At 38.1% G+C, this 13,603-nt stretch overlaps 1 protein-coding gene across 1 annotated transcript in view; it reads right to left on the bottom strand.

Moving 5' to 3' along the window:
* Positions 1-13,603, bottom strand: part of man1a1 (mannosidase, alpha, class 1A, member 1) — a 436,576-nt gene that overhangs the window by 31,698 nt on the left and 391,275 nt on the right. Inside the window, exons 6-7 of the mRNA XM_059981476.1 lie at positions 4,041-4,164; positions 3,327-3,420 (exon numbers count right to left, since the gene is read on the bottom strand). Of these exons, the coding sequence (XP_059837459.1) occupies positions 3,327-3,420; positions 4,041-4,164 (218 nt within the window). The remainder of the gene's footprint in view (positions 1-3,326; positions 3,421-4,040; positions 4,165-13,603) is intronic.

Consider the following 13,603-nt stretch of genomic DNA (forward strand, 5'->3'; position numbering starts at 1 on the left):
CATTCTCTAAGAAGCTGCTAACTAGCAATTATAGTTTGTCATCTTATTTAAAGAGTCATTAACATTTATGTGACAAAAACAACAAAATAGTTGTTTTATTGTATCTTGAGTATAGCTGGTAAATATTTTAATTACCTTTCAGACCATTAATTCCTGCAGATTATGCTTGGTAAAGCAGAAACAGTATACCCTCTGGAGGAGGAGGAAATCAGTGGCAGCAATTTCTGCATTTCCATATTTAATTGTATGTGTGAAGGATTCAGATTTCTTTTCAGATGTCTTCTACTTTTGTGTAAGTACATCTACCTTACTGTTCGACGCAATGCACAACCTGAGCCAACACAAGGTTCTCTATTTCAATGTTTACTGCTTTTATATTTATAGCAACTGTACCAAGAGGATTACTTGCCCTAGTATGAATTTCCTATCTCATTGTAATATATTTATTTAGTATTACAATGGTCTTTTTCGTCCCTTGGATACGGTTGTTTGGCTAAATGTGTTGGTGAAGATGGCTGGGTCGTTATGGCAGGAAGGACAAACAAGTACAAACACCACTAAGAAAGCAAAGGGAGAGAGCAGCAAACTGACTGATCACCACTACAGATATTAAAGGGACATACCAAGAAAAGATCAAGATTACAGTAGGTGACAGCCTACATGTGGAAGCTTTTAAATAAAGGAACAAACAACTGCTTCCATTACAGAACTCCAATTGAACCTGAAGGACCAATTCATTCTTTTTAAATTGTTTTCAGTTACAAATGACTGAAATATGCCAAAATGAATCTTAACATGTCATTTCACAAATCTTATAATACAAGTGATTTTGACGGCAATCTTTAACTCAGCATTCATTTAAACAAAATCCCACAGATAAGCAGACATCTTTTCAAAATTAATTAAATAATTGTAGAAAACATGGAGGAAAAAATAGGTGGATAAATATGTTTTAGTTTGACCAATGAACTTAAATGAATTGGAGTAATTTATGATCATCAGTTGAACCTTGCAATGAGATTATTGCCAGTTAGTAACACCCATGTTATTTTTTATACAATCTCTCCAGTATTTCCAGTACTTTCCCCCTTATCCCAGAATGTTCATCAAAAAACAGGGAATTTTCATGGTATACTGAGCAATAATTCCAGTAATATGGCATCTCAAAAAGTAATTAATCTGTGGTGAGGGTTGCTGAGTCACGAGGTTCTGCATGAGATAAAGCCTTCCTAATATAAAGTTTGTGACTTACTGATAGTTTCAACCTACTTAAGTGAACAGAAGTTGTGCAGACAAAGGGAAATATATTTGTAATTCTTTCTTATTCCTTTAAAGGCATAACATACATCACATTCAACTTATAAACACAAGAGTTTCTGCAAGTGTTGAAAATCTTAATTAACAAATGCAAAGTACTAAAGAAACTCAGTCAGTCAGGTAGTATTTATGGAGAGCAGCAAGCAGTCAATATTTTGGGCTGAAAAATTACCAGGACTGTTGAACAGATTGCTTGAGGATTTGAATTTTGTTAAGAAGTTCATGGAAAATGAAGGTAGCTTCCACCTAATGGCTCTGCTTACATCAGGATGCTCTTTATTGACTACAGATTAGCATTCAATACCATCATATGCTCAAAATTGATCAATAAGCGTCAAGGCCTTGGCCTCAGTGCATCTTTGGGCACTTGGATGCCCAATTTCCTCACTTGCAGACCCCAGTCAGTTCAGATTGGCAACAACATCTCCTCCACAATCTCCATCAGCACAGCTGCCCCACAAGGCTATGCGCTTAGCTCCCTGCTCTACTCACTTTACACTGATGACTGTGAGGCTAAGCACAGCTCCATATTCAAGCTTGCTGATGACACCACTGTTGTAGGCTGAATCTAAGGAAGTGGCAAATCAGCATATAGGAGAGAGATTGAAAATCTGGCTGAGTAGTGCCACAACAACCACTGACTCAGTCAGCAAGACCAACAAGCTGATTATTGACTTCAGGAGGAGGAAACCAGAGGTCCATGAGCAGGTCATCATGGAGGATCAGCACATTTAAATTCCCCAGTGTTATTTCAGAGGACCTGTCCTGTTCCCAGCATATAAGTGAAATTACAAGGATAGCATTGCAGCGCCTCTACATCCTTAGGAGTTTGTGAAGATTTGCGATGACATCTGAAACTTTGACAAACTTCTAGAAATATGTAGTGGAGAGTATACTGACTAGCTGTATCACAGCCTGGTATGGAAACACCAATGTCCTTTAAAGGAAAATTCTTCTAAGTAAAGCCTTCCCCTCCAATGAGCACATCTACACAGGGCACTGGCTCAGGAAAGCAGCCAGTGACCCCCACCACCCAGGACATGTTCTCTTCTCACTGCTGACATTAGGAAGAAGGTCCAGGAGCCTCAGGACTCATAGCACCGAGTTCATGAAAAGTTACTACCCCTCAGCCAACAGGGTCTTGAACCAAAAGGGATAACTTCACTCAACTTCACTTGTCCTGTCATTGAAATGTTCCCACACCTATGGACTCACTTTCAAGGACTCTTCATCTCATGTTCTCAATGCTTATTGCTAATTTTTTTTATTATTATTATTATTCCTTTCTTTTTGTATTTGCACAGTTTATTGTCTTTAGCACACTGGTTGAACACCCAAGTTGGTGTGGTCTTTCATTGATTCTATTGTGGTTATAGTTCTATTATGGACTTATTGAGTATAATCACAAGAAAATAAATCACAGGGTTGTATTAAGTGACATATATGCACTTTGATAATAAATTTACTTTGAACTTTCAAACAATGTGGTACAGAAATATAGTGTGTTATAGTGGTTATAAATGTTACATAGAGTGTCCAATCATCAGAATTTGCTTGTCATTGTACTTAGTGAGAAAGGTGATCAGGACACTGCTCTGGCAGTTATCAAATGATTGCTTAATTTCTTCAAAGGTTTCTTTCCAGAATTTTAGATATTCATGAAGTACTCAAATGCCTGCATCAAATATATTTAAAAAACAATAACAAAAAAAGATATTCTTGTCTGGACCGAAAGTCTTAAGTAGTTGCCAACCGACAATGATTATAAAATTTAGACTATTTAATTAATATTGATAAAGAAAATTTTAAGAATGACTTCAATCAAAAGAAATTGCATAAAATAGCATAATAGTAAAGTCCCCACTTCCCTAGTTCTCAGCAGAAGGGAAAAAGATCATGAAACAGAAGAAATGAGTCTCCTCAGAATAAGCCTGCTATGAAATTGAGGGCAAAGTCTTTGTGTGTGTTTTTCTCAAAAGAATAATTAATTTTCAAATTGATTTACTTACGTTGACCCCATTGACCGCTGTTGGGATTCAAGTAATTTGGATACAGCCCTTGTGGTTTATCCAGACGATTCAAAACTTTTCGAATATTCATCATCTGTCAAAACAACCTAAATTATTGCATTTTGAATTTCTAAATTGATATTACTCTTTGCAATAAAATTTCAGATTCAAATTTCAATGTTGAACTGAAAAAATTCTAAACTTCTGCATCAAAGTTGAATTTATATTTAATTAGGTTTCCAACGTACTTTTCTCAAGTTACAGCTCATGTATCTTCCTTTGTTCTGTCAAAATCAGATAGATTAAATATTTTAGGGTTTTTTAAAATATTAAAATTCTCACTTGTGGAATAAAAAAACCAGAAGAAAGAAGCAATACTGCATGTACTTAAGGCAAGTTTTTGAAATGGAAGGATAAATCCTTGTTGTCGTACAACAGATTATAGAAACACTGCATAATTGCACAGTTTAATCAGAATGAAAGCCAGGGTATTTGTGAAAGAGCATGTATAGATACCACAGTGTATTCAGTACCCAACAATGTGATCAGCTCAAAAGCATTGATGCTTTATCCTTTAAATAGGAGGAATATTTTTAGAGAAATTCTATGACATTCAATTTTTTATAAACTTTGATTATTTACAACCCTACAAACTAACTACTTTGTAAATCAACCAGCAGTTATAAACGATACATTGATTTGACAGTGACTGACCTTTTCTGCAAAAACTGGATTTCCAGACAGTTGACTTAAATGCATGAACTCGAGATGCAAGGTGCCAAATTCAGCCAAGATACTGCTACCTCCTGATGCCCAAGGCCAGTTCCGACCAATTCCGCTGTAAAAGCATTCCATGTCATCAGGTTGTATAATGTAGGCAAATCATATTTTATTAAACATAACTAAACTATTTTAAAAGGAAGGATCAAATATTTAAATACTTAAGACTCAAAAAATGGGCAATTATCAATATCAACAGCAAAATGGAATTCATTAGCAATGACTTCACTAAATGAAAATTGCAATTTGTGATAAAGCATATAAAATTCACTAAATTTTTAAAGTTGCCTCAACACAGGTCTATCTTATGTTGCTGAAGTGGTATTAAACCTAGTAACTGCTATGAATAATTACTGCTTATTTATTACAAATGTTCAGTGTGCTTCTATTATTAGAGTGACCAACTCACAGCTTGGAAGTCACAGCAAAATCTATTCCCAGAATGCAGACCTTCTACTGTACTCAAACTGACAATAGAATATTTTTCTTTCTCTGATAAGCTGAACCAGAATGAGAATTTGTGCTTTTGCCTGCTGCTGCCTGATTACTGCAGCATTATTGTGTTCAGCCACCAAGTGGAGGAGTGGTGGAAAATGGCAAAGGGTAACTCGTGGCAAATTGTGTAACACAACGAAGAGTAATGTGATGAGTAGGAAGTTCATGGGACATGTGGCTCATCTTCCAATTCAATATGGAACATACGTGGGATCCTGCTTCAAGTGTTATTTTATGATTCTGTAAATGTTCGTTTGTAGCAGGCCAGGAGTGAGTTAATGGGTTACTACAAAACATACAGTGCATTGTGACAAAATTACTTTTTTATTAACAATCTCAATTACTATTGAAGAGAAAATCTAAACCAATGTGAAGGCCTAAAGCAAAAAAAAAGAAATAAAACATAATATAAAGTGAGATGATAGTACAGGTTAAGATTATATGTCTTTTTTTAAACCAAATCACTAAAGTCTGAAATCAACCTGGAATATTATCAGACATTAGATGCATCCTTTTTCTTTGACTCTTTCTCATCCATGAGAATTTTCTTTGGAGAAACTGCATAAGGCTATCCCACAGAATAATTGTAAATGAACTTCAGTTTAATTGGATGTGACACATAATACGCTGTATAAAATAAACTTCTACTTTGTTGATTGGAAAAATTTGCCTCTCTTTATTTACAATTATCTCAAAAATATCTTGAATGATGCTTTTAAACTAGAGGCAGTATTTTAAAGCAAATAATTATTCCCATCAGGAAGGAGGTTACGCTGCTTCCACTCCAGGAACACCAGATTCAAAAACAGTTACTTTCCCCAAGCAGTGAGGCTGAACAGCACCTCCACTCACTAACTCACCTCACTACCACTACTTTATCATTTTCAGTCCATTACCTTATGTACACTCTTGTGCCTAGAGTCACTGATGAACATACAATCTATATACATAAGGTATTTATATTAATTGTTTTTTATTATTTATTGTGTTCTATATCTTACTGTTGCTTTTTGTGCTGCATCAGATCCAGAATAACAATTATTTCATTCTCCTTTACACCTGTATACTGGAAACAATCTTGAATTCAAGTCACAGTCTCTTCTTGCTGCTACCATCAGCAGCAAGAAGGCAGAAGAGCCTCAGGTCTTACACCGCCGGGTTCAAAAAGTTACTACCTCTCAACATCAGGCTCCTGAATAAAAGGCAATAACTACACTCACTTGCCCCATCATTGAAATGTTCCTACAACCAATGATCTCACGTTAAGGACTCTATCTCACTAATCTCATGTTCTTATCATTTATTGCTATTTACTTACATTTGCCTTTGCACAGTTTGCTGCCTTCTGCACTCCAGTTTATCTTTCATTGATCCTGTTATAGTTACAATTCTATAGATTTACTGAGTATGCCCACAAGAAATCTCAGGCTTGTATATGATGACATATATATACACTTATATAATATATATACTTATATAATAAAATTTACTTTGCACTCTGAATTAAGCCTTTATGATTTAGCAACAAAGTTTAGATTTAGAACATTTAGTGAAATATTCAAAATCTTGTTTAGATGTCCAAAGCATCTTGGCTTATAGTAGAATTAAACAGTCTATTCAATATTCTGTAAATTTAAACCAATTAGTTGAATTACCCACTAATCATATTCATGTCTTCAGGACTCAACACGATGTCCAACGATTTCAGATAAAAATTCTGCTTCTTCCATTTACATTTCTTCTGAACACATATATTAATCCTATTACCACCTTCTTTCACCTTGCACTATTGTCTCTCGTTTGCAATCCTTTGTACTCTTTTCTCTTGCCCTCCTTTCTCTGTATCTCAGAACTTGCTTATTGCTTACAGTTAAGATGATTCCCTCTGTGAGATATCAAGAACAGGGCAACACGGTGACATAGCTGGTAGAGCTACTGCCATACAAAGCTAGTGACTTAGGCTCAATCCCTATCTCCAACAAATTTTATAAATGCAGCAGAATAAATACAATTTTGGACCCCTACTATAAGAAAAATGAATACTACGTGCAGCACTATTCTCCTTATTGACATGATTTGTAATTCTCCTTATGTTAGTGTATTGGAAGGAGTTCAGAGAAGATCTACTATACTAATAACTGGAATCACTGAGCTGGCTGAGGAGGAAAGGCTGAGTTGTATCCCCTGGAGTTCAGCAGAATTAAAGGGGACTTGAGTGAAACACGCAAGATGCGGAAAGATCTTGACAGGGTGAACACGTAGAGATTGCTTCCTCCTGAGGGATTTAAGAACTCAGGGAGAGGTGTGAGGTTAAAAGGCTATTGTTCAAAACAAAGATTTCAGATATACATGAGAATTTCTTTACCCCCCCCCCCCCCCCAGAGGTTTGTGACTTTTGGCACTCACTTTCTCAAAGGACAGAGTCCTTCAATTTTGAGCAATGCAGAATGATAAGATCCTTGGTAAGTAAGGAGAGCGTGAAAGGTGGACAGGAATATGTAGGTAAAGTTAACAATTATTATAGCAAACAGCAAAAAGTGCTTCTGGGGTGAGTGACCTACTTCTGCTCTTCCTTCTGTTCATCCTGATGTGTTAGGGTTTACTTTAACTGCAAGTGGTTTAGGACATTTTGACTTGCAGGTGGTTTTTCAAGATGTGCTACTTTTTTCAAATTCTTTCAGTAGAAGTGAGTATCACTGGAAAAGAGGTGAGGCACAGAAGGGAAAATGCAGGTGGTGTTATACTAATCCCCCCCACCACTTTGCTTTTAGACCGGCAAGATCCTGGGATTCAGAAGTACAATGAAGGAATGCTGGCAAGTAGTAGAGATGATGCACATTGTAGATTTGATATTCTAATGGAAGGCTAAGTGAAGGATGGTAGTGCCAATCAAGCAAACTCCTTTGTTCTGAATGATATCAAGCCTCAGGTTCAAGTTTATTGTCATTCATCTGTACACCTAACAATACAATGTTCCTGTAGCGGCAACTTGAACAAAGGAAAAACGCAGGGCAAACTCAAAGGTCTTAAGGTGGATAAATCACCTGAACCAGATGGACTTCACCCTTGAGTCCAAAGAGAGGTTGCTGAAGAGATAATGGATGCATTGGTCATGTTCTTTCAAGAATCACTCCTAGCACTTTTTCTTCTGTAACAGCAATGACACTCCCGCTCCCTGAAATTCACGGACCTCTGACACACTGCTAGTGTCTTCCACAGAGAAGAATGATGCAAAGTACCCATTAGGTTCATCTGCCATTTCTTTGCCTCCCATTACTACTGCATGATTATCATTTTCCAGTGGTTCAAATATCAACTCTCACCTCCCTTTAAAACATAATTTATGCCGATTCTTCAATTGCATACTGGCTGAATGTTCTATTACTATTAAAAATTATTTAACAATGTATAAACTGGAAATCTACCAGCCTGTTCTTTATTCAGGTGGATCCAATGATAGTATCTGGAAGGAAGCATGGAATTCTCCCTCATGCTGAGTTCATATTGACTCCCTGAGTTTGTAGATGAACTGGCCATTCACCCAATATAATGTTTGTGAGATTTTATTGTGATCAGATGAATAACTGTACACAGCTATGGGTGGCGGAGTGGAGATACATCTCTACCAAAGGAGGCGTAAGGCACTTTATCCCCCTGTTAGTCTGCGAGTCACCCTTGGGCAAGGTATTAAACCTCACCGCCCCAACCCCGATCAGGGTCACATAAAGCTGCCTGTCAGTTAAGAGTTTGTAACATTCTCCCTGTGACCATGCGGGTTTCCTCCGTGATGCACCATCAATAACTCACTCTGAGACGTAAAGGCGAGATATTGGCTTTTATTGACTGGAAGAAGGAACAAGCAGTGAGTGACCACCATACTACATCCTGGAGACTGAGAGGCCGGGCTCAGGCCTTGATCGCCTTTATACAGGGGTCTGTGGGAGAAGCCACAGGAGCAGTCAGCAGGGGGCGTGTCCAGACAGATATATGTAGTTCACCACACTCCGGGTGCTCAAGTTTCCTCCCACAGTTCAAAGACATAGAGGTTAGTAGGTTAATTGGTAAGAAGGGTGTGTTTGGGCAATACAGGTTCGTTAGGCTGGAAAAGCCTGTAACCATGCTGGATATCTAAATTAAACTTGTTTTCTAAAATAAAGCTCATTCTTTATTCTCTCATACTTACATAATTAATGCAAAACAAAAATACTGCCATCCACAGTATTTGATGCACTACGTGAAACCCTACCAACTTAGCACAGCTGGGGCTGACATTGATACTTCAGGCACTCATTTTTGATGATAAAGTTGGATTATAAATTACTCACAATGTAATACATTATTGAAGGAATGAAAAACTCAAAGGTATACTATATTATTAGGAATTAGCTAAGCAGCAAGATTTACACTGCAGTCACTTGATCCAGAAACCATCAACATTTGATTGAAAAGCTGGATGAAAGGAATTGGGTTGAAGAGAAATAGCAGTGGAGAATGTTCATGTGATTAGAATTAATTTGCTCATGTGGAAGATAAAAACTGACATTGATGGCAGGGGCTGTGCCCATGCTGTGATTTCTATATAATTCTATGCTGATGTAAAAATGCAAATATTTGAGAAACCATTGTTCAAATTTTCAGCAAATAAATTATTATTCAATCAGTGAATTACTCAAATATAGCTACACTTATAATTTCACAAAAAAAATAAGGCTTGACATTTAATTTTTAAATGAGGGCCTGACTTTAGGGTATATTGTGCTGGACAAGATGTTAAAAAAGGTTTTGAAAGTCTGTTCATTTGGTAGCAGTCTCAAAAGAATGTCATTAATTCACAAATTGAATCCTCACTTCAGAGCTTCAGCATTAATTTAAACCAGGACTGATAGGAAGCACTGTATTGTCAAAGATTAGGCCAAAGGGTGTTGTCCTCTTGGATGCCCACCATTCTTTGTCACTTTTGTTTACACAACCTCAATAAAGATGCTGCATATTGGGGCATTTTTAGTATCTGACAACAAACTACATAAATCCAAGTGATCATGGTAAATAAAAATAAACAAAAGCCCACAAATTTGTTGGTGTTTGTGAAGGCATGTTAAAGTGCCAAAATCCTCTCCATATTTAATATGCTCAAATATCTTTTAAATTGATGCCAAAAACATATTGGATTTGCTATAGTGAAACCAATCAATGCTAGCTAAGTACCACAGAATTATTGAACTCTCTTGTTTCATTAAGTACAGAAAATGCAAAAAACCTAGAGCTACGGTTTTGGTCAAATCAAGTCTAGCTGACAAAATGCTGTAAAAGCTTTCCAATCATCCAAACTCCAACTTATCAAATACCCATATAGATGGATTCTGCTCTGTACGCATTCACTCACTTGTCACTTTGTCTTCATTGGTCAGAATACATCTTCGTAAACTAAAATACTGAATTCCAAGTCCATATCCTCAAGTTCCTCACCTATCCATCCTCTGACAGCAGCGGTCTCTCATTTCACTCTAAAAATTAATAAGGCAAGTTTGGCATTTCACTCTTGCTTTCAGACATACTTCTCCGAGCACTTTCCAGCAACCACCCTGCTGATCTACCTCCAATAGACCTGGGACAAATGGTACACCTCAAAAGTGTGTGCTTAGCCTACTGCTCTACACTCTCTACACTCATAACTCTGTGGTTACAGCTCAAACACTATCTATAAATTTTCAAATGACAACACAGTTGTTGGTAAATTCTCAGAAGGCAACAGAGAGGAGTACAGGAATGAGCTAGATCAGTTGCAACAACAGCAAGAAGGAAATTATCGTGAAATTCAGGAAGAGGAATTCAGGAGAACTCACACCAGACCCCACTGAGGGGTTGACTTTGGAAAGGGTGAGCAGGTTTGAGTTCCTGGATGTCTCCTGGGCCCAACACATTGATGGAAAATGTATGCCACTAGCCCTTTTGTTTGAGGAGATTTGGCCCATCACCAAAGACTTGCAAATTTCTACAGCGGCGAATATTCTGACTGGCTGCATCACAGCCTGGTATGGAGGCTATAATTCATAGGATTGTAAGAAGCTGTAGAGGGTTGTAACTACAGTGAGCACCATCACAGGCACAACCCTACATCAAGTTGGAGGAGCAACACTTTATATTCCATCTGGCATGAAAATTGATTTCTCAAACTTCTGGTAATTACCTACCCTCCCTTCACCTTTCCCCATTCCCATTTCCCTCCCTTTTCTTATCTTCTTATCTACCCACCACCTCCCTCTGATGCTCCTCCCACTTCCCTTTCTTCCATTGCCTTCTGTTCTCTTCTATTAGATTCCCCCTTCTTCAGCCTTTTACATCAAACAATTTCCTAGCTCTTTACTTCATCCCTCCCCACTCCCGGTTTCACCTATCACCTTGTATTTATCCCTCACCTCCCCTCACCTCTGACTCCTCATCATTTTTTCCCAGTCCCGATGAAGGGTCTCTGCTGGAAACATAAACTGTTCACTCTTTTCCATAGATACTGCCTGGCTTGCTCAGTTCCTCCAGCATTTTGTGTGTGTTGCTTTAGATTTCCAGCATCTGCAGATTTTCTTGTTTGATTGCTATCCTTTATTTTTAATACTGTTTATTTATTATGTAAATTACAGTGATTTTACATCTTTGCACTGTACTCCTGCTGCAAAATAACAAATTTACCATCATATAAGTCTGTGCCATGTCATATAACCATCAGGTATAGGAGATGTAGGCCATTCAGCCCATTGAGTCTGCTCCGCCATTCAATCATGGGTGATCCAATTCTTCTAGATATCTCCAAGCCCCTGCTTTCACCCCACACCCTTTGATGCCCTGGCTAAACAAGAACCTATCTATCTCTGCCTTAAATACACCCAATGACTTGGTCTCCAGCCACTTGTGGCAACAAATTCCATAGATTTACCACCCTTTAACTAAAATATTCTCTCCACATCTCAGTTCTAAAAGGTCATCCTTCAATCCTGAAGTCGTGCCCTCTTGTCCTAGAATCCCCTATCATGGGAAATAACTTTGCCATATCTAATCTGTTCAGGTCTTCTAACATTCAGAATGTTTTTATGAGATCCCCCGTCATTCTCCTAAATTCCAGGGAATACAGCTCAAAAGCTGCCATAACATAGATGATCATGGTCTTATGACCATGATTATACTTGGCAAATTTTTCTGCAGGAGTGGTTTGCCATTTCCTCCCAAGATAGGTGACCCCAGCCAGTATCAATACTCTTCAGAAATTGTCTGCCTGGTGTTAATGGTCGCATAACCAGGACTTGTGATATTTACCAGATGTCCACACGACCATCCACCAACTGCTCCCATGGCTTCATGAGTCCCTGATCATGGGGTAGGTGCCGAGTAGGTGCTACACCTTGCCCAATGGTGACCAGCAAGCTAGTGGAGGGAAGGAGCAATTTACAGATCCTTTGGTAGAAACATATCTCCATCCCTCCTCCCAATAAGACTGATAATAAACCTAATACTGATTCTCAAAGGTTTTTTTTGCACCTAAAGCATGACAAGTCTGAGAGCTTTGACAAAGAAACAATCTAAAAAAATGTTTTTTTAAATCAGCTTTGATACAATGGATTGAATGGTCATCTCTCACGCTGTGATTTTGTTATGATTTTCTGCTCTCAGGAAGATTTTCATGCAAAAAGATAGAAATTAAGTCCAGCTGCACCTATTGGTTTCATGGATGACAGTATAATAGGGACGGAATAGCGCAAGTAGTGAAAAAGCACCATCAGTGGTGATGGATGAGGACTCAGTCAATTTCTGCCGCAATGAACGGGCAGGTCGTGACTAAACTATCTGGGAAATGAGGCAGCTCATTTGTCCTATTGTGCCTGCTCCATCATTTTTTGATGGCCATGGCAGCTCTAGCCCTGATCTCAATTTCTGAACTTTATCCCTCCACATTCATCAATAACATGTACCTTCCGGGCATTGCTGCCTTTTAAACTCTGTGTCCAACATAGGGTTATTCCCTATGTTGCTCTGAGGTTGATAAACTTGAAGCTCAGATTAGATCCACAGCTAATGCATCAAATAACTTATTTCTTCCTTATTTACAATGTGATTAATTTTAATATTTGAATATCCCAATCAGATCATTTAAAAAATATTCAGCTTTACTGGTCTTTTTCACTGATCACTCTATCACAACGCATAATTGCAGTATTCATAGATAATGAGCTAGCAGTGGGGTCTCTGACTCACAGCAAGCTATCTAATGTACTATATTCCCTCAGCAAATTTCTATTTAAAGAGCACAGAGGAAATAAGCAAATTCTCCCATTACTAACAGGTTAGAAAAATGCAGTGAATGAACGGCGACACATGCACTCAGTGGCTACTTTATTAGCTACACCTGTACAGCTACACATTAATGAAAATTTCTAATCAGCCAATCATGTGGCAACAACTCAGTGCTTAAAAGCATGCAGACATGGTCAAGAGGTTCAGTTGTTGCTCAGACCAAACATCAGAATGGTGAAGAAATCTGCATTAGGTGACCTTGACTGTGGAGTGATTGTTGGTGCCAGATGGGATGGTTTGAGCATCATAGAAATAGCTGAACTCTTGGGATTTTCACACACAGCAGTCTCCAGAGTTTACAGAGAATGGTGCAAAAACAAACCAAAGAAAAACATTCGGTAAGTGGCAGTTTGGTGGACAAAAATGCCTCATTAATGAGAGACGTCAGAGGAGAATGCCCAGACTAGCTCAAGCTGCCAGGAAGGCAACCGTAACTTAAATAACCCACACATTACAACGATATGTAGGAGAACATCTCTGAACGCACATCATGTCAAACCTTGAAGCAGGTGGGCTACAGCATCATAAGACCATAAATATACATCCAAAGGTCACTTTATTAGGACAGGAGGTACCTAATAAAGTGGCCACTGAGTTTATTCCTGGTCAGGCAGACTGAACAGGAACCAAGTTTACCCTTCCAGTTTATGTCACTAAAGAAG

Source organism: Hypanus sabinus, chromosome 10 (genome assembly GCF_030144855.1).
Source record: "Hypanus sabinus isolate sHypSab1 chromosome 10, sHypSab1.hap1, whole genome shotgun sequence".
NCBI lineage: Eukaryota > Metazoa > Chordata > Chondrichthyes > Myliobatiformes > Dasyatidae > Hypanus > Hypanus sabinus.